The 22607-nt window shown below is 38.5% G+C and overlaps 6 protein-coding genes across 6 annotated transcripts; 1 reads left to right on the top strand and 5 right to left on the bottom strand.

The window, feature by feature from the left end:
* Positions 1–90: 90 nt before the first annotated feature.
* Positions 91–5356, bottom strand: BATDEDRAFT_27106 (uncharacterized protein; the record flags this gene model as incomplete). Its single annotated transcript, XM_006681316.1, has 8 exons — positions 91–1299; positions 1405–2541; positions 2643–2852; positions 2911–3219; positions 3324–3569; positions 4073–4381; positions 4741–4819; positions 5289–5356. 8 exons carry the CDS (start codon positions 5354–5356, stop codon positions 91–93), a joined length of 3567 nt encoding a protein of 1188 aa, XP_006681379.1.
* Positions 5357–6500: 1144 nt separating this feature from the next.
* On the top strand, positions 6501–7370 carry BATDEDRAFT_91079 (uncharacterized protein; the record flags this gene model as incomplete). Its single annotated transcript, XM_006681468.1, has 2 exons — positions 6501–6607; positions 6829–7370. 2 exons carry the CDS (start codon positions 6501–6503, stop codon positions 6899–6901), a joined length of 180 nt encoding a protein of 59 aa, XP_006681531.1. The 3' UTR covers positions 6902–7370.
* A 570-nt stretch (positions 7371–7940) lies between these two features.
* Positions 7941–8948, bottom strand: BATDEDRAFT_91272 (uncharacterized protein; the record flags this gene model as incomplete). Its single annotated transcript, XM_006681426.1, has 5 exons — positions 7941–8270; positions 8348–8372; positions 8447–8517; positions 8582–8653; positions 8721–8948. The coding sequence occupies 5 exons, from the start codon at positions 8946–8948 to the stop codon at positions 7941–7943; spliced, it is 726 nt and encodes a 241-aa protein (XP_006681489.1).
* A 148-nt stretch (positions 8949–9096) lies between these two features.
* BATDEDRAFT_17565 (fimbrin) lies at positions 9097–11826 on the bottom strand. The gene is made up of 6 exons (XM_006681282.1): positions 11683–11826; positions 11375–11508; positions 11081–11300; positions 9979–10965; positions 9558–9913; positions 9097–9484 (listed from the first exon to the last, which is right to left on the bottom strand). The coding sequence occupies exons 1-6, from the start codon at positions 11786–11788 to the stop codon at positions 9428–9430; spliced, it is 1860 nt and encodes a 619-aa protein (XP_006681345.1). The 5' UTR covers positions 11789–11826; the 3' UTR covers positions 9097–9427.
* Positions 11827–12942: 1116 nt separating this feature from the next.
* BATDEDRAFT_91271 (histone methyltransferase DOT1) lies at positions 12943–15788 on the bottom strand (the record flags this gene model as incomplete). The annotated part of the gene is made up of 9 exons (XM_006681425.1): positions 12943–13038; positions 13100–13259; positions 13331–13438; positions 13513–13643; positions 13727–13824; positions 13952–14271; positions 14332–14410; positions 14494–14700; positions 15173–15788. 9 exons carry the CDS (start codon positions 15786–15788, stop codon positions 12943–12945), a joined length of 1815 nt encoding a protein of 604 aa, XP_006681488.1.
* A 1698-nt stretch (positions 15789–17486) lies between these two features.
* Positions 17487–20129, bottom strand: BATDEDRAFT_91076 (uncharacterized protein; the record flags this gene model as incomplete). The annotated part of the gene is made up of 14 exons (XM_006681424.1): positions 17487–17634; positions 17699–17815; positions 17878–17990; positions 18071–18225; positions 18316–18408; positions 18492–18537; positions 18614–18728; positions 18788–18876; positions 18988–19112; positions 19208–19353; positions 19439–19554; positions 19636–19776; positions 19841–19969; positions 20043–20129. The coding sequence occupies 14 exons, from the start codon at positions 20127–20129 to the stop codon at positions 17487–17489; spliced, it is 1620 nt and encodes a 539-aa protein (XP_006681487.1).
* Between the last annotated feature and the right edge of the window lie 2478 nt (positions 20130–22607).

The raw sequence follows: 22607 nt of genomic DNA, 5'->3' as shown, positions 1-22607 counted from the left end.
AACGACTGTTACAATTTTAAGGGTGGATGTGGCCATCAATAGCATTACCAATTCAGACACCATCCTTGGGGTATACCAAAAAGAGACATCTTATTGTTCAGTGACTCTAGAATCTCTGGATAGACTTGCAAAAGGCGACAAGGTATCTCGATGTTCAACAGGCTGCCCCTTTCTCTGATCATTATGCGTTTGTACTGTGTTGCCACCACTTAATCCATCTCCCCCCGTGACACGATGGACTCCACCTGGCTCCATCCGACATTCGTTGATAGCGGTTAGGATTTTTTTCCGTGATCCGAGCGCCTTGATCCCCAACTCTTTTAGATCCGCATCTTCAAGTGTTTTGAATGTTTGAAAGTCAATCTCGTGTTCAATGAAATGCGGAAGATACTTTCCATGTCCAATTTGGTCTAGTACTTGGCCAATATCATTAAAGTCTTGATTGGATTTGGTATCCGTTCCAAGTAGAGTATCTACAATTTGAAGATCAAATGTGATGGATAGGTCGTCGTCGTGCTGGCTATCTGGTGATGTTTGAGACTGGGAATCGCGTGGAACAAAGGCTTCGTGACCACGATACGATGGCTTTCCCATTGAAAGATCCTGCTGTTGCATTACTGCAGAAGATGACATGCTTTTACCAAGATGAGTGTTACTTCCCCATCTATATGAAATGCTAGCCATATTATTTCCAGCAGCTTCTACTGAAGAAGGCGAGCCTATTTGAGCAGGCAATGTTCCTCCAGACATCATATTAGCACCAGTGGATACTGCATTAGTTCTATTTGAAAGTTGTCCATAAGATGATCCTTCAGTAATCATCATTCCCGATCCAATTAAACTAGATATAGAAGTAGAAGGGTTATCAACTAGTGACAAAAGATCAGGCATAGTAAGCGATTGTCGGTTGAGATGGGTGTGCCGTAGAAAATCAGAGGAATCGGAGAGCATCCGTACAGAAGAAATCTGTGTGTTTTTTTGTGGATTTGTGTTGGAATAGTTACGAGGTCGGCCAATAGCAGAAGGCTGTGGCTTGACCTCGGAGCCAGATCGTTTAAGTCCTGGCGGCATATTGGGAGCATCATCAAACAGCTGACGTAAATTGGGAACAGAACCAGATGATCCCTGCTTGGTAGCAAATAAACTAAAGTTGGATGCTACGGTAGAAATTTGTGAATCTGGAGCTGTAGTGGAGGGTGCAATTAATTTTCTATTAAAGTGCTGGAATGTATCATATGTAGCGGATGGTGGGGCAAGGTTGGCAAAAGAGCCAGACCGAGCAACATTACTGAGAGGAACCTGCTTCCATTAAAAGTGGATCAAGACAGTAAAGCACATGAATGGTTAACTACAGGCTTGGTCCAACCCTTGAAAGCATTCATATTGGAAATAAATCAAACTTACTTGTTTTCGTGACATAAAACCAATAATATTCTTTTTAGCATCATCTAAGCGTAGAGATGGGAGTGAGGAGTGGATTAAAAAGACGGTCAATTCTGGTACTATATCTGCTTTTAATACATGCGGGTAGTATATATTGACAAGAACTCCTTCATCCTTGAGTTGATTGACCAAGGCACTGAATTCTTGTGATGAAATGGCTTGATGTGCTGCATTGCTGAATGGCAAGTCAAAATCAAATATGGATGGAGTGCTGGCATTAAGGCGTGCTTTGGCCACTTCGAGCTGCGAAATTGGGCCTTCGATTGTAATGACATCCGTGCCAGCCTCTCTATCTGGAAACGCAATACGGACTTTGGTACTGTGTTCAATGTCAAGAACCACACGACCTTGATATCCAGCCAGCAGGCCATGCAACTGTCGTGGCACTTCAATGTCAATTTTTGTTTCAATAAGATCGAGTGCCTTGATGGAGTCGCAAATGGTCAGCTTGAGATCTTTAAGACTCTCACCATTTTTGGCGGGTGTGCGTGCAATGACATTATCCTCGATTTCATAGTGACCTCCTAGCGCAGAATATTCTTCTGCACTGGAAAATTTGACATAGACACCATACTTTTTCATAATCTTTTGGATATTCTTACCACCAACACCAATAATGCGCTTGTGATACATTTCAGGGATATAAAAAGACACTTCAGCGGGAAGTTCGTCTTGTAGCATTTTCAAGCCCATATATGCACGAGAGGGTACAGGAGAGTACAGATCAATCAACATGTTGTAGTCATTATAATTGTCCTGAAACACGATGCGACAATTGGCAGCCTTGATGATCTTGTTGACTTTGCCATTCTTTTTTCCGTTGATAAAATCTCGGTGCTCAATGGCAAGTTCGACTTGAAATTTGGTATCACGAATTGAGTTTTTGATCATGTCTAAACACAAGAGTTCTTGGTATGCCTGTTTGACTTGACTTTGAAGTCCATAGACTTCAATAAATTGTCGCTGCATAACAATATCAGCACCAGAATCGCGAGATATTCTAAGAATATGTGGCTGGAGATCATTTAGATATTGTTGAGAAATTTGAGTAGACTCGATGTTTTGTAGCTGAATGCAGGATATATAGTATTCACAAACCTAAATCATAGAGTGTTGGCATGATTAGAAAGCGACTTGAAAATGTACAATTGATGCATTATCAAGCAATGCAACGACTATAAATGAATGTATATGCTTACCAACTGCATTATTGCACGGATCGCTCGCTCCATATATATTGGAAGCTCTGCATAAAACGTAAGGACATTGCTATTGCTTCCAAGAGGTGGAAACGAGATATAAGTTGCATTGTCATGAATGATTTTTCGGACTTGTTGTTTTTTGTTCATAAAAAGCCAATCGATTTTTCTTGGAAGACAGGGTACAGGTTTTGTCAAAACTTTTGGTCGCTGTTTTAATGAAATAGAAAATTCAAGTTTAGATATATTGCAATGACTGGTTGTAAACATGGTGATCATTTGATTTAAAGTAGTGAAAAATACAACTTGCCTTTGCATCTATTGCAGCAAATAAAAGATCTCTAGCACGAGCAATACCATCGTTTGAGCCAGTGATAAATATTGTTGTATAGTATGGATCTCTACCATGAGCCGGCTCTGGATGTCCTGGACGTAATGATTGGGTTGTCAAAAGGGTGGGCAGATATATTGAGGTTAGGGTTTCGTGCATAATGAGATTGAGATAGCTGCGCTGTAGCCCTGCCACAATAGGATGCATTTCGCAATCCAACTCAATCGACGTGCAGGATAACCCAAACTAACCGCGATAAATAGACAGAAAAGTGCACAAGAAATGGTTAGTGAGTAGCAGGTTTGAATGGTGAGTTTTACTAGACCATACATTTCACAAAGTAGCCTTACCAATTCATCCAATAAAAGCAAGCATCGCATGCGTGAGCGATCGACAGCATCCCGTTGACCCACTATTTCAATAGTAGTGACAGAAGCATTATAGTCTGATGGAGGAGCATGCGGTGCTATTGGGACACAAGAGATACGAGTACGAGTAGCATTCATGAGTTCGTCCAATTTTAAATTTACGATACTTTTCAATTCACCATGATGTTGAAGTACCACAGAGCGAGATGCTTTAAGCGAAACAAAATCCTATACAAAGCACCACGAATGATAATACATATTAGAATTGGACAGTAAATTCAAGCTCCATGAAATTTAGGAGAGTCCAAGCAATGGATTGAAACAAGTTAGACTTGAGTTGTTTCAAGAGTGTTGATACCACATGACCGTCAGTAGTCATTTAGCAGACAAGACTAGTGTTCGTATGATAATAAGCAACCCGAGCCATCCCATCATATCGATGCTCTCCATTTGCTTCAAACAACTGTCACGGGTACGTTTTTGACACTGTGCCCGTGGTAGTCAAGACATTTGGAATGACAATCATGACCTGTTATAGTCTTGGATACCAGAGTAGAACATTGTAGAATGCACTACTTGGAATCTTCAAGAGTAATTGTAGTGGCTGGTAGCCACTACATCAGTCATCAATTCTACAACAGTCTGCATTACACCACTCCAGTCATTGATTCTACTCCAACAATCGATTCTATTCCAGCAATCGATCCTATTTCATAACTATATGGAATTACCTGAGTAGGATTGCTACGCAGTAGGCCTGCTCTACAAGCCACAATTTGTAGGTATGGCCCAACAATACACACATGTACTGTAAACTCATGTCTTGTTAAATTGCCGAGACCTTGATGTACTCCCAGTCCTTGTGATTGCTGCTGCTCAGCAATGGTATAAGATACCTGACATTTATAGACCTGCATGACTTCGTCACATTGGGTTCTTAACTGGTCTAGCACTTGCTGTTGTACAGACGTATGTGTGCCCGCGCTCGCATACACTGCAACGACATACTGTTGTGTGATGCTGCCAATGCTATTATGAGTCTGTGTGGTGCTATTATTTGCCGTATCGGTGTTCTGATTGATGCTGCCGTGTCTGAGGCTAACACCTATACCGCTTCCTTGTGTATATAATTGTGTATTTGGTGGTGATGGTCCTGATTGTGAATGAGCAAAGTGAGGGTCGTTCATTATAGAGGTTTGCTCAAAGGCTGCTGATATAATTTTGATTGATAGCCCTGATGAATGAGGTCTGCAGTGGCAGCCAAGGTTGGATCAAATAAAAGACTGACAACTATATTTGCTGCAATTGATTGATCAGTAAGCTTTCTTTGTTAAAATGTAATTTGGTCAGTGATTAAATAGATGAACAACCAAAACCAGCCAGCTGGGTCGATACTTACCGACTGCTGTTTGTCAGTATAAAGTGCGGCCCTATTGATTACTTGCTGGCCTAAATTTTTTCCTACACTACTGAGTTTCCTTGCCAATATATTATTAGGAGGAAATGTGCTGTGGATCCACAACCTGCAACGAATTTTGGTTTAGCTGGTCGTGTTTTCCTACTGCAAAAACACGGCTTTCGATTGTTTTTTTATTCAAGGGAAAGTGTGTGGAGTCAATTTTTGGCCGAATTTACGTTTATTTTTTGCCAAAAATTGCTTTGTATTGACTTGCTGTGGATGGTATTATCAGTTATATCATCAATACTATTCCATGTACCTTTTATTCGTTGTGATGTCAGTCTGGATATTGTTTCTTGCTGAGCTTCACGTCTTTTGGAAAACAAACTGTGCTAAATATACGCTGATTTCCATTCAATATCATCTGTTTTGTCATTATATGCCATCTTGCATTATGAAATTTCTGAATTCATATCAATAATGTACTAGTGATTATATCCACCCCATCACAGTCACTCTACACAGGCTCAACGGTTTGCCGTATTTACTCTATCCGCATCGCGTAGTCTAAAGCTGCCCCACCCCCAAATAGTTCAGTGATTGGCCCACTACCCATTCGTTGGTACTAAACAGTCTGCCAACTCAATTCAACTTGGCCGTTTGTTAATGGAACCTCATTATCTTGCCATTATCTTGCGGCCAAATTTTGGCATTCGTGGATATGTATGCGGCTATTCTCTAATCTGCCTCATTCATGAATAGAAATCAGTTTGCAATATCAATTGGATCGAGACGTTCCACATCACAGCTATTGACAATGGAAATAAGAGTGGAGGGATGAGTGGGAAATTGTCAACCACCTCATCATCAATGCGCATCATGTGTTTAAATCGGTACTTGCATAAAATTCATTCAGCACCATTCTTGTGTGCGGTCAAGTTGGGCAATGTTTTGCAAATATTGGTAGATTGTCTGCTGATTTGAATGACAAAAGCATCCATCGATCGTGTCTCGTGTATCAACGACAATCTAACCTGTTGGCACGACCAGTTTTCTCAACAATCTGCTGATCATGTCGATTGATTCTAGAATATCATTCGTTTGATCTAGCAATAACTGCTTTTTGATCTTATTTTGACACCTTTGACGCTTCATTCATATAGGTTACATGAATCTGGAGCAATTGTGCGATCCTACGAATGGGTAATTCATGTTTTAAAATGTTGAAACAGCCTGCTTGATGTATCAGAATATTTTCAAAGCATGTCAAAGTATCACAGCCATATTCACGCCAAATGAAATGATCAAGGGTGTCAGTACTAAACGGCCAGGCTTACGAAGTGATGGGTATCAGTTTCTACCAAATTTACTGGGCAACGCTGTCTTTTGAACTCCAAGGTTTATACTGGTTTATGTTCATTTTTATACAAAAATACAGAGCGAATGTTGAATGCAGCCTTCATATTGCAGCACCAGTCAATCCCACTTGTTCAGTCTTTAACTCTTCTTTTTTATCCACCAAATACTACAGTACTGGTGATTGACATGTACAGTTGCATTCTGCAATCACTATTGAACTAGAGCGCAGGCATGATATTTAGGCTGCAACAGAGCGTCTATAAAAGCAATTCATTTCTAGTAAAAAACAGCAAATATTTGGCCATTTTTTATTCGAGTAAAATGGGCAATTCAAGATAAATGTTTTGCGTATTCACGTCGAGTTTTATCCTTTAACAACAACTCATTCCAGCAACCGTATTATGACCCGAGGAAACCAGAGAGACTTGGCTCGTGAAAAGAGTGCCAAGAAAACTGCTTCAAAAGGTGAACGCAAGGACAATATTCCTCCTGCCAAGCGAAAGGAACAGTAAGTCAATACCATTCATTTGAAAGCATCAATATAAGTGATAAAGTAGCTGTCTAGCCAATCTATTCATACTATGGCACATGCAGACAGTTGAAGTGTTCATATCACTGCTCTTGGAGTCTTTTATTTTAACTCTTGGTATGAATGAACTGACTTTTCTACTACAAACTATTCGATACATGTCACGCTATGCCACCGTATCTGAAACATCCATCTGCCAGTGATGCCGCTGCTTTGCAAGCCAAACTTGCAGCAAAAAAGGCTGCTGCCGAACAGTCTGCTGATAAAAAATAATCAAGTCTTTTAGATGGCTTCAAGGATTCTTGACTCTTGCCATTCATTTATCCAACTGTTGACACTTTGAACACCAGCTCCAAATACAAGCGCTGACTCTTTTAACTCTGTGCATTTTCTATTTGATAGATTGGTGATTGGATTTGAGTGAAAAAGACTGAATCGTATATCCATTATTTTGATCAACCCTATCGTTATTTAACATTGCAAGTGACGTTATGATGGTACTGTGTAAACCAAGTTGTACGATTCAACTCTTGTAAACAACTTTTAAAGCCTTGGTATGCTTTATTCTCCAGTTACCAAGCTGTTTGTTGCTGTGTAAATAGATTGATACTCATTTTAAAGTCAACATGTAGTCTCGTCAGGTTGATACATGATCAAAATGATATTTGTTTTCAACACATGTAACCAACTGAGTAGATTGCCAATATTTAAAATGAATTTGGCTTATGGAATCCAAATCAGCGAATAGTTTATTCATGGCATTTGTAATCTTTAGTTGATATACCAGGCTTGAATGATGACAATCATTTGGGCATATCCAGTTTTAAAATATACGCTTATTTATTTAGATTCAGTTTTCTTCACTACCCATTGCCTAGTGTCAAATACTGTACAACACTTGTGTAGTTTGTCCATCTGAATTGGATGGCGATATTCACTACAATCCAGATATTAGATTCGACTATTCTCATTTGTCTTGAATCTTGAATACGTTCGCGCTCTAGCTCAAATGATGGTCAGAAAAGCAACTGCTGTTTCCATACCGATCACAAAAAAGACCCACCAACCACTTGCAACAATGCTGATCAGTAAATTTAACGAGACTGGCAGTTTATTATACACCAACACTTTAATATTCCAGTGATGTGGATACGACAATGGAGCCCGACTATTTCTACAACCATGATAAAAAAACAAAAGTTATATGATTGTATTTTACCTAAATCAAGATTCTAGAATTATAAAATGACTGACATGCTTATTCAATGCCATGATGAGATGTTGAACCCATGCATTTGTTTAGTTATTGGAATCATTGACGCTCGTTCAAGCCAGTATAATATCCAGTATAATACCAAGCCATCATCAATTTAGATTGAATGTCTTCTTTGTTGGTAGATTCAAGTGATTCTTTTGATGGTGCAATACCACATGATGGACAGGCATGATGCGAGGGTTTTGATTGAGGTAACAGATTGGGTTTAAATCCTGGAAACTGAGTTGAACATGGAGATGCATGAATGGGAGTTTCTGTTGATGTCGACCTATTTAAAGTAGTTTCTATTTCAGTTGAGATTGCAGTTTGGTTTAAAGCAGACGAAGTTGTAATTGTTGGTTTGGATCGTTTAGGAAGATGTAAATCCTAGTTGAACAATATCAAATCTAGTCATTAGTCTTGCATTCTTTGATACCAATTTAAACTGTAAAAATGTTACATACTGTTACATCGACTGTCGTTCGCTTCCTATTATAAGAATAGTCAATCGGTTTAGTCAATATGTGGAATTCAATAATGATTCAGTTACAATAATATCGAACCTTGTACTATGGCTCGACTCTTTTGTATCGTCACCAGGTCGATCAGGTAAAATGCCATTGCGTTCCATATTCTAAAAGATGGTTTATAGTGAGAAGAGCAATCAAGTACAATCGCACTGTATAGAATCTACTCACAAGATACTGTTTCACTGCTGAATCCCAAGCCTTGATCAGTAGAGAATCGTCCCATGGATTGTCGTTTTGGTCCTAAACCAACCCATCAACAACAGTTGGAATCAACAACAACCAACTCATATCAATCCAATCTACTTACATTGTTGGCAAGAGAGATACTAACCCACTGCGATTCTCCAGTGTGAACAGGATCGGATTCTTCAATACAATCCGTTTCAGTCTGTTGTTCATCTTGACTTGGATGGTCGCTAAGCTCACCATCTTCTTGATCCATTTCGTCTTCTTCTATCTGTTCTAAACAGTCGGATCGATCATCCACTTTGTCAATAAACGTTTCCTTTTCGTCACTATTCAATAAACCTTGCATTGTCAACTCGACGTTTAAGATGTGAGGTTGAATCCAGTTGAACAGGAAACTCAAGCAATGGAGTTGAAAATAACAAAACTGTTCATAAAACCATTGCAATACGTTGTTTTCACATTGACCCAATGGTCGAATGAAACTGTTTTACTATCATATTTTAAACAGGTTTTATTCAGTCGAGATATGAACTGGTCGTAATAAAACGAAATATTAAAAGAAACTGAAGAGTCGAATCACTAAACCAGTTGATACTTGAATAGAAATCTAAATATTCAAGATTTGGTATTATACTTGAAATGTATTCAACTCGACCGTTTTGGTTCAGATAAACTATCGAATCATGATTTAAAATTCCAACATTCCATTCAAATAAGTCAAAAATATATTCCAAGTTTTGAAATAGCAAGACTTCAATACCACAATTGCCATAGTTGTTGCATTGCTGGCGAGTAAAATGATGCGTAGCCAGAACAGGTAAGCATTTAGTTGAGTACGCCCGATTTGGCCAAAGCCATGATGGTACCAACAAACGTCATAATCTAATGATAATCAATACATTGAGTAAACCATACAACAGATGAAATAGTATCATGTAAATCAGTTATTACGAACCATTTTAGACTTGACTTCGACAATATCTTCGGGAAGAACAAAAATGGTAGCACCGAGTTTTCGAGCAATCGAGATGGCATACTTGGCATTCATTTTGGCACTCTCGTCCGTAGCACCGTTTGTCACCAATTCAGAGTTCACAATTCCCTTTTTAATGGCTTGGAGAAGATCCAGTAAAAAGATACCATTGTGTAACGATGGGTCTTTGAAGCTCGACATGGTAGATGACTTGCCAGATGCCTTGACAGCATCATTGGCCCATTTGACAATATCACTATCAGTGATGTCGTGACCCGCTTTGGAAAGAGATTTGAGAGTTTGCACAACATGTTCACGCATGAGTTGCCAAACAAGACCTAAACAATACATTATTGGTTAGTTGAGCTGTGTTTAAATCATTGGGTGTGTTGATACAACTTACCCAGTGTGAGGGTTTTGTTGCCATCAACGATATCAGATCCTTGAATACCAACTAGTGAAAACTTGAGGGATTTTCCCAATACAACAACGTAGTTTGTGTTTTCTACTTTTTTAAACTTGCTTGCAACGGGTGCAGGGCGATTTACTTTTTTCCAATCAACAAGACCTGGATGAACCTTGTCCATAGCTTGAAGCAACACCAGTCCATCACATAGATCATCAAACAGGTTGTTGACAAAGGGTTCAACACCAAGACTGTTGAGCCAAAGTGCAAAAGCACGAGCTTCACGGTCTCCTTCCGATTTGAACAGCCAGTCATCAAGTTGGGCCATTTCAGCCTCTGTAAGCTTTTCCAGACCCGGTCGGGTATTGAACAAATGGGCTACAAAAGCAAAATTGAGTTTTTGGTTTCCTTCAACCATGGTTTTGGCAGTAAGATACTTGCGACAACCAATCTTATCAGCATTCACAAGGATTTGTTCAGCACGTTGCAAGAGATCTGGTGTTTGCAGTGGGGAACGTGAACAACATTCGGGTGCAAGTTGGTTCAAGAGAACCGTGTAGTTTTCTCCATCCTTGACATCACTGGTAAAGTTGTTGACCTTGCGAGCATGACCAGCTTTTTTGAGATGGTAGTTGAACCAACGAAGAAGAATTTGTTCTGCTGGAAGTTTAAGGAAATCCTCAAGCAGTTCGCCATTCTCCAACAAACGAAACAGCTCAGGATGAACTTTGATGTCAATAAAGGCTTGTAAACCAATCTTGATGATCTGCCAGATCAGACCGAGAATAAGATGCTCACGACCTTCCATAATGTCTTGAGAGCCAATGTTGACAACACTGCATCCAATAGCTTTGGCAGAATTGACAACAACATTGTTGTTTTCAGTCATTTGAAACGTGTTGAGTTTTTTACCCACATTGAGTACACGCTCATCAATGGTGCCTGACTGAGAGTCATTGATCAGCTTGGCAAGAATCAGACCATCTAGAATGCGTTGTAAAATAAGAAAAATAGGGTATAAAAAGTCAGTAATTGAATCAACCTAATCTATTCTGTATGGCATGAATGCACATGGCATCACGACTGAATAAAAGCTTGCCTTTGCATTCAGAAAACACTTGCATAGAACGGGGATCGATGGGAAGACGCGACTTGACATCTTTATCATTGGCAAGTTGCTGGTTAATGTGAACAGTAAACGACTCTTTTTCGTCCACATTGATGGTGTGCGTTGTGTTTTCCATGTGTCCATGAAGAACGATTTTTTTGTCGTCACGCTCAGTAGTACCACCTTTTTCTTCACGAACCTTGGACACGGCCTATGACGAATAAGTGAACAAATAAAGGGTTACATCAACAGGATAGAATACATGAACAATGCAAGTCAATATACCTTGAGGAAACCATCAAATGATACTAGACCATCCTTGTCAGTCAAACTGAGTTGAGTAAGTTTGGCAGTTACGGCCTGGAAACTTTCGCCTGTTTTGGTGGAAATGGCGGATAGGTCGCTAGTATGAACGCGGTCTGAATCAATAGCCAGGGTTAGATATACAATTTAAAACAAATGAATGCAACAAAACAGATGAATGCAACGAGAGTGATGGATAGTCATTACAAGGTATAGTCAGACAGTAATAAGATACGCCACGATTCAGAGGATGGCATGAAGAAATGAGAAGTTAAATGATATCAACGTACCTTGATTATCCTTGTCCACGGCAGCAAACTGTTGATGAAAGGCAGCGATTTCCGAAGGAGTAAAGAAAGGGAATTTTGCAGCAAGAGCAGTAGTGTTAATTCCCATGTTGCTATGTGCGTACTGGGTAGGAATCAAGGTTGGATCAGCTGTGGGTAGATGTTTATGAGAAAGAGCAACTGCAGGAATTACAGAAGGCAATGGTGCAGCGAATGAATGAGGTTGACTGAGTTGTTGCGGTTTGTATTGGAGCGGAGTTTGATTACTAAAGTTTACTCGTCAGAATTATTGCAGATAATGACCGATAATTGAACATGAAATTAACAGTATCAGATAATCGTCACTCATGAATGATTCAATGTTGGATTTCATTCCTCAACTACTTACATGGATAAACGACCACTGTTGGTAGTAGATCGACGCTGACTAAGCCAATCCTCTTCCTTTTCGTCTCTCCAAGAAGCAGCAGCAGCCATCTGAGCAGCATTGAGAACAGGCTGTTTTGTAGATTCAACTGGTTTAACTGGTCCAACTGGTTTAACACTAGATGGAGTAGGTTTAACGAATGCAGTTTGTGATCTCTTTAAAACAGGAAACTGAGGAGTTCCATAACCACCACTTGTAACGAGAGAAGGCATCGACTGCTTCAAGGTTGATGTATGAGTAGAACTCGATACCAAATATGCAGATGATTGAATGATTGGTGTAGCAGCCATTGGACGCACAGTGGAAGTGACTGACTTGCGAGTCTGTAACCAGTCATGTCCGGACTGTTCTCTCCAACTGTCATTACTGGATTGAATGGGTTCATGCTGTGAAGATGGCAGCGTAGGTCCTGGATTGGAATGAATTGTATTGGCAGTATTGGGCTCAGTATCCCAATCGTCCTCATCAAGAGAACTGCTCAACGTTTTGACTTGAGCTGCGAGTGAGTCGGAACTAAAGTCTCTGAAACCTGACATGGTCAGCACAAGGATCGATGAGTTACTGTTCGTGTAGAATAGAACGCTTTTGTTGTAGGCTCTTGGAATAAGCAATGTTTAACACTTCTAATTGATTGCTTTTTTAATTCTCGATAATTGTTGAATTTAATTGCAAAAAGTCGAAACTATTAAAACCTTTACAATATTGTTGAATGAGTAAATGTGTTGAAACTAATTGTTTTTGTATTGTTTTACGAGATTGACTTGTTGATTGCACTGGATTGACGTGAAGATTGCTATAAATAGCGAGTTGACATGAATAGTGAATCAAGTTGTGTTTTATTCAAAATCAGCCAGTTGACTACGATCCACTGTATGCACGTAGTAACTTCCTCCTTCTACCATCCACGATACGCTGTCCTTTGCAAAATGATACTATTCATGTTTGGGTTTAGTAACTGGCACTATTCTAATCCTTAATAGCAATCACAATTACCTCTTTTACTGTAAATATCGATTCAATTGCATTACTTCGTCTTAAACTTGGACGTCGATCTACTGGAACAAAACTTCTTAGCGACACAACTTTGGCACTCTCCTTTAGATCCAGAAATTTGGCTATTATTCCCAGATTAAGTTCTGCATCAAAAGCATAACTACATGTATCATTACAGTGTGAATTGAACACGTATGCAACATCTAGTCATACATTCACATGGAAACTCACTTGTTGACAAAAATAACATCCGCTCGGCTGATCACTTCATGGATCTCGGCATCATCTAGGAAATTACCTTGCTTTACAACAATCCTTCCACATGGTTTGGCATAGTATCTAATATAAAACTGATGTTGGTTTCCGTGTAAAGCGTGCATGGTATAATAGGTTGCAACATGAATACCACTCACCTCATACGAGATAAAAACTCTTGTTTTTGTTTTCGTGCTAGTTCACTGGGAGTTTCCATGATTTCAATACCATAGCACTCGCACAAACATTCTGCAGCAACTTGCAGAATCACATTCCCAATACCACTCCCCTAAATGAATTCAGTATCATATTCAAGAACCGTTTAAAACCTACAAAACACTCATGTATGTAAACCAAATCAAGCCAGTTTACCATATCTAAAAAAGTGTGATGGGGTTGAATATCTGCATGCTTGATGATATCTCGCACAAATGAATGCTTGATTTCACCATAAACATTGTTGGAAAATCCTATAGACAAAAGATCAATACATGCGAGTGCAGCTACTGCCAAAATTTTCATCAGTCCGTGTTTAAAATACAGTAAACTTGCCTTCATATTGATTCAATAAATGTGAAATGGGTGCAACAGACCGACCGTACGCTTGCTCAAGTATATGTGTTGTCAGTTCACACGAGGCGGGTGGACCTCTAATTTCATCTTGTTCAAATACGCCTTTGTCTTTCAATCGAATCATGACTCTATTGTAATCAGCAATAGCAGATTCAAGAGCATTTGGATCTCGCCTGTGACACGCTTTAATGATGTGGCGAATAATCCCGCTTTTAGAATCTCCAAAAAGAGACTTGTGTTCCTGACTGATGCAATACTGTGCAATCATTTGAGTTGTAGAGTATATGTCTTGAATAGGGTTGTGTTCATTTTGAGTGGATCGAGAGGGAACAGCAAGTCCATATCTAAAAATACAGTCAGAAATTACAATATTCTTGTAGCTTACATTCAAACACATTTCTTACACTTCATGTGCACCGTCGCCAGGGTACTCCAACGTAATGGTTTTCATTTTTTCCAATGCAGCACCAGCTTCATCTCCGACTAAATAACATATGAATTACATTTGATATCAGCCATTTATGGGCGGATAGTATTGAAACAAGTCATGGCAGTTGAAAACATACAACATGAAAATCGCTTTAGATTTTGATTTACGAGATGAATAGATTCGATAGCTGGAAGCAATGCATCTTTAGAGAGATCTCGACGATCCTTGCGACCCTTGTGTTTCTTCTTTTTACGCACATCTACACACATCGATCCAGACTCACTCTCGGCAAGTCTTTTTTGCGACTTTTCATTTGAATAGGGATCCTTTTGAAGTGCAGAGTCTAGACGGATTAACAATTGGGGTTTAAAAAATTAAAAATTGATTTATATACAAAACATGGTGGTCTGATAAACTGTCAATCAAATGAGATTAGCCAGTACAGCGTATACAATGATATGTATAGTAAAATTGAAACTAAATAAACATTTACGCAAAATGGAACATTGAATAAGGATATAGTATAAGCCAGTCTCATGGCATGATGGGGATTAATGTTTGTATAAAACAACGAAACGAATGCACACACTAAAGTTTTAATCCATTCCAGTTGTTCAACTCTGTTTTCTTCAACATTGGATGATTGGTATGAAAACAACAGTTGCGTTTTTGGTTGAGCGCGAGTGTATCTGAGATTAGAATAAAAGAGTTGAATACAAGATCTGGATTGCAATGAGAGGGAAATTACAGTTCAAAACCATAAATATTGACTGTAAGATAGCAATCTATTCTACACGACTATGACAGTAAACTACCTCTTATTGTACGACTTTGTTTAATCTCGATGGAAGAATCGAGAGTTGGAATGCTCTTTGTAGTGGATTCTTTAGGGGAATGTTTTTGTATTTTAGTGAGTGACGACTCTTTTGAAACAAACTGTTTTGTTGGCTTGCCAGAGTGAGGTTTGGACAAAGTAGGTAGCAAGACAGAAACCTTTCGAGCAGACACCGAGTCTCGTTTATTAGTTGAAGCAGTGACAGTGGACTGCAAGGTTTTAGTGTGATCCGAATGATGTAGCTTAGACTCGAGACCATCCAAGTTAGAGTTGGAAGGATTTTGATCTTTAAGATTAGATCCAGATGAGATGGAATGAGTTGAAGTAGGAAGTGGTGGTTGCTGAATAATGGTATTGGAAAGATTAGTGTGCTGAGTGGTTACAGACAAAGGCAGTGATGAGGAGTGTTTAGAGTTTTGAGAATGAATCATGTCATCTATATCAGACAATACTGTTAGTAAAGTAATGAGATTAACAACAGTAAGAGACTGAATATTACCATCACAAGTGATTGGATAATTAGGAAAAGCAATTGAATGAGCATTGATAGACAAGTAAACGAATCTCTGAGTGGGAGCAGGATGAAGAGTGTTCATTATAAGAATGTAAAAATGAATTAAAAGACAAGTTTATGATTTCTATTCACAAAACTTGAATGAAATTACAGATTTTTTGTAACAGTTTTTGAGATTAAATGAATTAAAAGAGTTTAATATTGTATTGAATATCAAGTAATAATTGTATAAAACAAGAATTCAACTTGAATGGATTAGAATAGGAATAGGAAAGCATAATGAATTTGAATTATAAGCAGATCAAAGCATATTCTTTTCAGTCCCTTCAACCTCCCCAAACTGTCATTCAACTCTCAACTCGAGTCTAGTCTGTCATGCATTCTCCCGTCGCTTTACTCGTTTGTACTGCTCTTGTGATGGCTTCTGTTTCTGCTAATGACTTTGTGTTGGATTCTTCCAATTCAGTTCTAGACTCGGTCATGTCTGCTCCCTTGCTGATGTGGTCTAGTGACAAGTATGTTCTCTACTGTTCTAAACACTCTCTGCATGAATTATCTTGGTTTACTCTACAACTGTTTACCAAGAATGAATGGCTTGTTTGGAATGTTGGTGACTCGCTGGTCTGCTTGTTGCTCATACAGTTCATCTCGTCAATATTCTTCCCATTTGAACTCTCCAACTCATCTTGAACTTGTTTATTGCTCTTCATTTTGTATTTGAAAATGCATTTAAACTCACCATTGTTGTATACTATTCTAGTATGATGCAGTTGCCTGCCTCCACTTTTGTTTCCAGTCCGCAGCACTTTACAAAAAGTATTCTTGAAAACTTTGACTGCAGTCATTCTGCTAGTGTTGTTGTGCACTGGCCTGGTGTAAGTATGACTTCATCTACTATTATAGATCCATATTCATTACATTTCAACTTTAATCTAAATCATCTTTTTTATAGCTTAAAGGTTCTGATATGGTCAATTTTGCTAAAGCCATGCCATTTCTGGGAGTAAGTCCATCTTTAGTGTACTACTCTAGCTTCATACACTTATCCTTTTAATTATTCTAGTCCGAATATGATGGTGCAGGTCAAACTACTCATATCCCACACTTTGTTGTACCCGAAAATGCTCCTTTTAAAGCCATTCAAGATGCAATCAAGCTTAAATGCGCTGACACGGTTCAAATGATCCCCGTTGGAAAAGGTATGCTTTACTTTTATATTACCTGTTTGACCCATCACGCATTCATTATGTTTTCATCCTATTCTAGCTGCTATTTCAAAACCAGAGGGTAAAAAACAAGCCATTTTTTTAATGGAAATGGATAACCTCAAGGATTCTACTCCACTCGACAAGTACGATGCAATTCAGCGTGACGATGAGTACCTCAAGACTGCTCTTTCTTCCATCAAAAAAATTTTCCCCGATTATCTCGTCTTTCTTACTTCCTCTGACATCCCTCAGCCTGAATCTAGCCTTTACAAGCGTAACCAACCCATAGCCAGTAACTCCTCCATCCCATACAGTCAGCGACCTATTTTCCAGCGATATGTGTTCTTCAATCCTGCTCTTTTCATGGGCATTTTTGTTAGTTTGATCTTGCTGGCTATTGTCTTGTGTGGTGTGCGTATTCTTACAAGTCTCTCAACTCCCACTCGCTTCGAAACTCGGGAAAAAGACAAATAAATGAACCCATTTCAATGATTCATTTCAATTTAAATTTAAAATCGTGATAAAAGTATAATACGCATCAGATTCATCCCAATCAAACAACACATCAACGCTTATAGCGTTGAACTATGCTGAGACTCGGTCTCATCAATCGTAACATCCCTCGTATACTCTTCTTCACCCAATTCATCTTCATCCCCATTTATCTTGCGCTCTGCTTGATGAACACCATCCGTTGCAATACTACATTCTGGATCCAACCTAAAATTCGTGTTTTACAAAGGTTGGTTTGATGTCATACAAAACCAATTCCATGTCCACCCACCTTAACGCTTTGTTGAAATAGTCCAATGCAGTGATATACTCTGCCATGTGCATAAAATGCTGTCCAAGACTAACATACATGGATACAGGATATGGTTCGGTAGAAAATTTGGCCAAACTATCAAAACAACCTACGCATGAGTCCATAAACATCACACTTGATTTTAAACTTCTACTTACAATTCTTGAATAGGTGTTTCTACATGATGTTTTTCGTACAAGACACATATGGCACCAAGTGCTTCAGCACATGTGGGTCGAATGGTCAATGCCCGTTGAATACATTCAACCGCCTGTTGATTGAAAAAAGTAATGTTAGATTGTTCAACGCCTTGTTTAAACTAGTTGGAAAACCAACACGTTTGCAACGTACTCTTTCAACTTGATTTTCATGCGTTGGGGTGTCAATCAATGCAAGAGCAACAAGTGACAATGCTCGTGAACAGTTTGGCATCAATCTCAATGCCTCTTCTGCAAACATAATAGCCTCGCTCATTCTCTTGCTTGAAATGTAACAATGAACTAACCCTAGAGCAAAAAAATTGAGCATTTATAGGTGGTAATAAACAAACCATGCAAGCATGATCGTGTCAAGCCCATTCTAGTAATGTCATGTACCTTCATACGTCATAATATCTCGCGAAATACGATGTGCAGTTCGGTATACTCCAATGGCTTCATCATACAATCCCTGATTGATCAAAATATTCCCTATTGATCAAGTCAAGTCACAGATTTAAAATGTAGTATCATGACTAACAACTGACACCAACACTGTGTCATGCACCACTCACCTTGCGCATGGTAGGCTGGAAGATGTCGCGAATTGCACATGATGGCCTTGATGGGTTTCAAAAATACTCGATCGAATTAACCAACAGTATCATCAAGCATTGATTGTGATACTAACACGCACCTTTTTTGTATACTCGAGTGCTTTACCGAGGTGATTGTTTATCTGGCTATATCGAGCAATAATCACCCATGGCTCGGGAAGTTGATCTGAAATGTGAAAACACTCTGTAGCCATTCTAAAGGTTTCATCAAAAAACTATACGAGTCAAAACACAGTCAAAATAAAACACGATACCTTTTAATAGATGCAACGTTGTTTTGGATCATGTACATGCCTGAAACTCGATCAAAATGCTGCAATACGCAATGATCTACTTTATGTATCTATACACATTCATTCGTTATAAAAACTGAATAAATCAAATAGACTGCACCAAAAATACATTTTCAAAACCAGGTAGAACTTGTTTGCTCAAGTATAAATCATGTGTGTACCTTGGTGACAAGTGACTCGACAGCATCCATGTTACAGCTATCAATCGCACTGGACAACATACCCAACAAAAGCGTAGGGTTATTATCAAGTCTTTGCTCCATGCTAGCATATGCTTGAAATGCCTCTAAATATTGCAACATCAAATCAGTTACGGGACTATCCAAGATTCACTGCATGGATCAAACATGACGTTTGCTCATTTAAATATGTAATGCTTGCCTTTGTATTCAAATCGTTTTGTAGCTGCATGGGCTTTGATATACTCTCGAATTAAAGGGTTTGGTGATAGCATACTTTCAAACTCTGAAAATGGGACCATTTGATCCAATAATGCTATAGCCGACTCGACTGCATCTGGATATAAACTTGATGTTGTAAAATATCAGCAAGCCCATTCATCAGATTAGTAGATTCGGGTTTGATCATTTCAGTAAACATGAATGTACATACCTCAACAAGTACTTGTGACCATCTATAGCATTTTTTATTTCGCCATGAATTTCGTAGATATGAGTAAGTTGTTTCCATGCATGCACACTACGTTTATCTACTGGTATCCACTCAAGCTGATATAGAAATGATTCCAAAATGGTATTTTAGTTTATACGAGTGTTGACATCAAATGAATCAAACTCGAGATGAATTACCAATTGTTTTGCTTGATGCAACTCTTCCACTTCGATGCATGCATTGGCATATTTTAAATGAAATTCGTATTCCAAATCTTCATGCACACCATTCGGATTACGACAACGAAGTAGATCTTGTGCAGCATTCTCGAAATAAATCTATTCAATAATCAACACGTTTTTAGTCAAATCAATGAAAACAAGTCAATGATGGATTACTCACAAGTGCTCGTTTGTGTTCGTTTGCTTGAGCCAAACAATGACCTAACAGCATGTTGACTTTCCATGAAAGCGATGCAGTAAATAAATGAGGTAGAAGTTGTGTCTTGAGTGTTGTAGAGAGTAAACTGGCCTAACCATCAACTCAATACATTGAGTATGAATTCAAACCAATAACTTGAAATGCTAACAAGTCGGAAACATACATGAATGTGTGCTGATGCGTACAATCCTTTACTTGCAAGTGTGCGAGCATTTCTGTACGCTTGAATCAACTCTTCTCTCTGTGTCATCAGATTCAAAATCAACTACAAACGATGGCAAGTTGAATTATCTAAAAAAAGTTGCAATCGTTCATGTCATGAATTTATAATAATATTCATATAATATGTCCTGGTCTATATCAAACATTTGTGTATTCCAATCCATTCAAGTCAATCCTATTGTGTATAAATGATCTTGTTTTCTAATAAATTTGAGGTTTTGGTAAATGTCTTTAAAGTCATCATGTTACTGTATTGCTAATAAAAAATAATCATCAAATACATGAAAGATTGAGTCTACAAGATAAATGGAATGAACTATCATGAAGATTCAACTCGAGATTTGATCCAGAATACCAAAACGAGATCAGATTGTTAATTTAGCAAAAACTACAGCACTCAGTATTCCCGTGTGGTCCCCCACCACAGTACTGACTGAGCCATCACAAGCTTGACTTCGGAGATCGAACGGGATCCGGTATTTTCTTGTGTGTATGGCCGTAGATGTTGATTGAAACCAATTATACGGTAATATTCGTTAGGTGTGTTTGTCAAATACATTGTGGTTTGGTGTCAGCACTCGTGAATCAATACTGCATGACATTCTCATCACCAATGGTCATCTGTTTTATGTTGGATCTGAACATTGACAACTACACGTTTGGTGATTGACAATCATATGAACAACCAGATGATTCCATGACACCGCATATCAAACTTGATGTTCAATACTCCAATCATGTCGATAATAGTTGAATATTGTGTAGTTGCTGTTGAAATGCCATTGTTCTTTTAATAATAATATTCAAGAAATAAAGTCTAGTGCTGGATTGTTGAATATTCAACTCTTCAAGCTTTACTTTTATTTGATTAGCCATCTCAAGAACAATGTCACTCCAAGATCAAACTAAAGAATTAACAATCGACTTGCCCACCTGTAATTACAACGTATTCAGTCATCAATGTTTGAACTATTCTGGCGAGGCTTTTGATTCGAGTCGTCTGAAACTTTTTCAAAATGGAAACCAGAAATCTGTGTCGATCACCTTGACAATCAACCAGTGCCTATTAAACCTCATTTTATTGAAGAGCTGGAAAGACCATTCTACTGTTGCTCACTTGGTCCAACTTACAAGACTGTCACTCCTCGTTTTGACACTACTCCTGTTGACAAATTCCACTTGCCTGATGGGTTGATAGATCTGCTTTTGATAAAGACTATTTCGTTTCTTCTGAAGCAACTGACACAACTCTTGATCCATGCTGTCCTCTTACTCGACTGAATGGTCTTGTTTTAAACGACCTACATCCACTCATCAAATCCAAGAGTGATGCTAGTCAAGGTATTGCTAATGTAATACCAAGAGCGCAAATGGATGTGGATATCCTGCTTTGGATCCCATGGTGCACTATACTTTAGTCTGACTTGTTTCCGTTGTTTGGATCTGCCAATGATGGGTATTTGAAATACTTTGAACCCAAGACTCTATTGGTAGGGATGAGATAGTCTAGCAAAACAACAATACCATTCGAATGCGCCAACAAGACAAGTACCAAACCATCATGACCAGTACCAGCAGAGGAATGAGACTTTTGATGAAATGTGTTGCAACTCGAAATGTCGGATCTTGAATGTGGTTTGATTGGAGATGTTTTGGAATATGAATTTTAGCTTTTGATTTTGCTGGACTATTTCGGCATTCGCAGTGCCAAACCAAGAGAATATTTCGACTTTCTTCACTCGTCTAATAATTTACTTTTGTACTGTCTTTTTCAAGAGACTGAAGTTGATACAATACAATTTGAGCTGATCAGCCAATTTGGATATATTGGCACTTTTCAGGAGAAACAACTTGCTTTCCAAACATGACTGTCCAATATTGCTTTTAAAGTCCAGTGTGATTCTCCACCTATATTCTTGTTGGATGAGATTCAAGAGTTGTGTCAATGCACCAATGTTCAATCAATGTTTCAACAGGATCAAGCAGTTTATCATTCATTCATGTCTCTACTTGTTACTCAATTGACTGGAAAACAAACCCCATTTGCATGTGTACAGGAACAAACAACGACAGTATCATATCAATTACAGAAAATTTCAAACCCATTTCAAAGATCCGCTCACTCGGTATTCTTGATGCAGAAACGGACTAGACTTTATTTTGGACACAAATGACTGAATATTTGAACTTTAAACAAACAGAAAAGACGACTTGTTCCTCTAGTTCATTAATTGCTTGTCTGGTATATGCTTCATATCAAATTCCAAGGTTACTTTTTGCGCATTTCGCTTGATTGGATCATGATCGCAATCAGTAGTTTAAAAATACGAGGAATTGACTGTAGTATACCATGTAGAAATGACGAGTTTTTTGAGTGACCATGGATTGAATGTGAAGGATATGTGTCTCATTCCTATGTCTTGCAGTGTTGATTGGAAAGTTGAAGGTGTGAATTATATTGTTTCCAGTACAACGATTCAATAGAATCTCGTTCAATTGTCTCTTG

The sequence above is a fragment of the Batrachochytrium dendrobatidis genome, assembly GCF_000203795.2.
Source record: "Batrachochytrium dendrobatidis JAM81 unplaced genomic scaffold BATDEscaffold_12, whole genome shotgun sequence".
NCBI classification, from domain to species: Eukaryota; Fungi; Chytridiomycota; class Chytridiomycetes; order Rhizophydiales; genus Batrachochytrium; species Batrachochytrium dendrobatidis.
The sequence above is the reverse complement of the archived record's forward strand: the minus strand, read 5'-3'. Positions and strand labels throughout refer to the sequence as shown.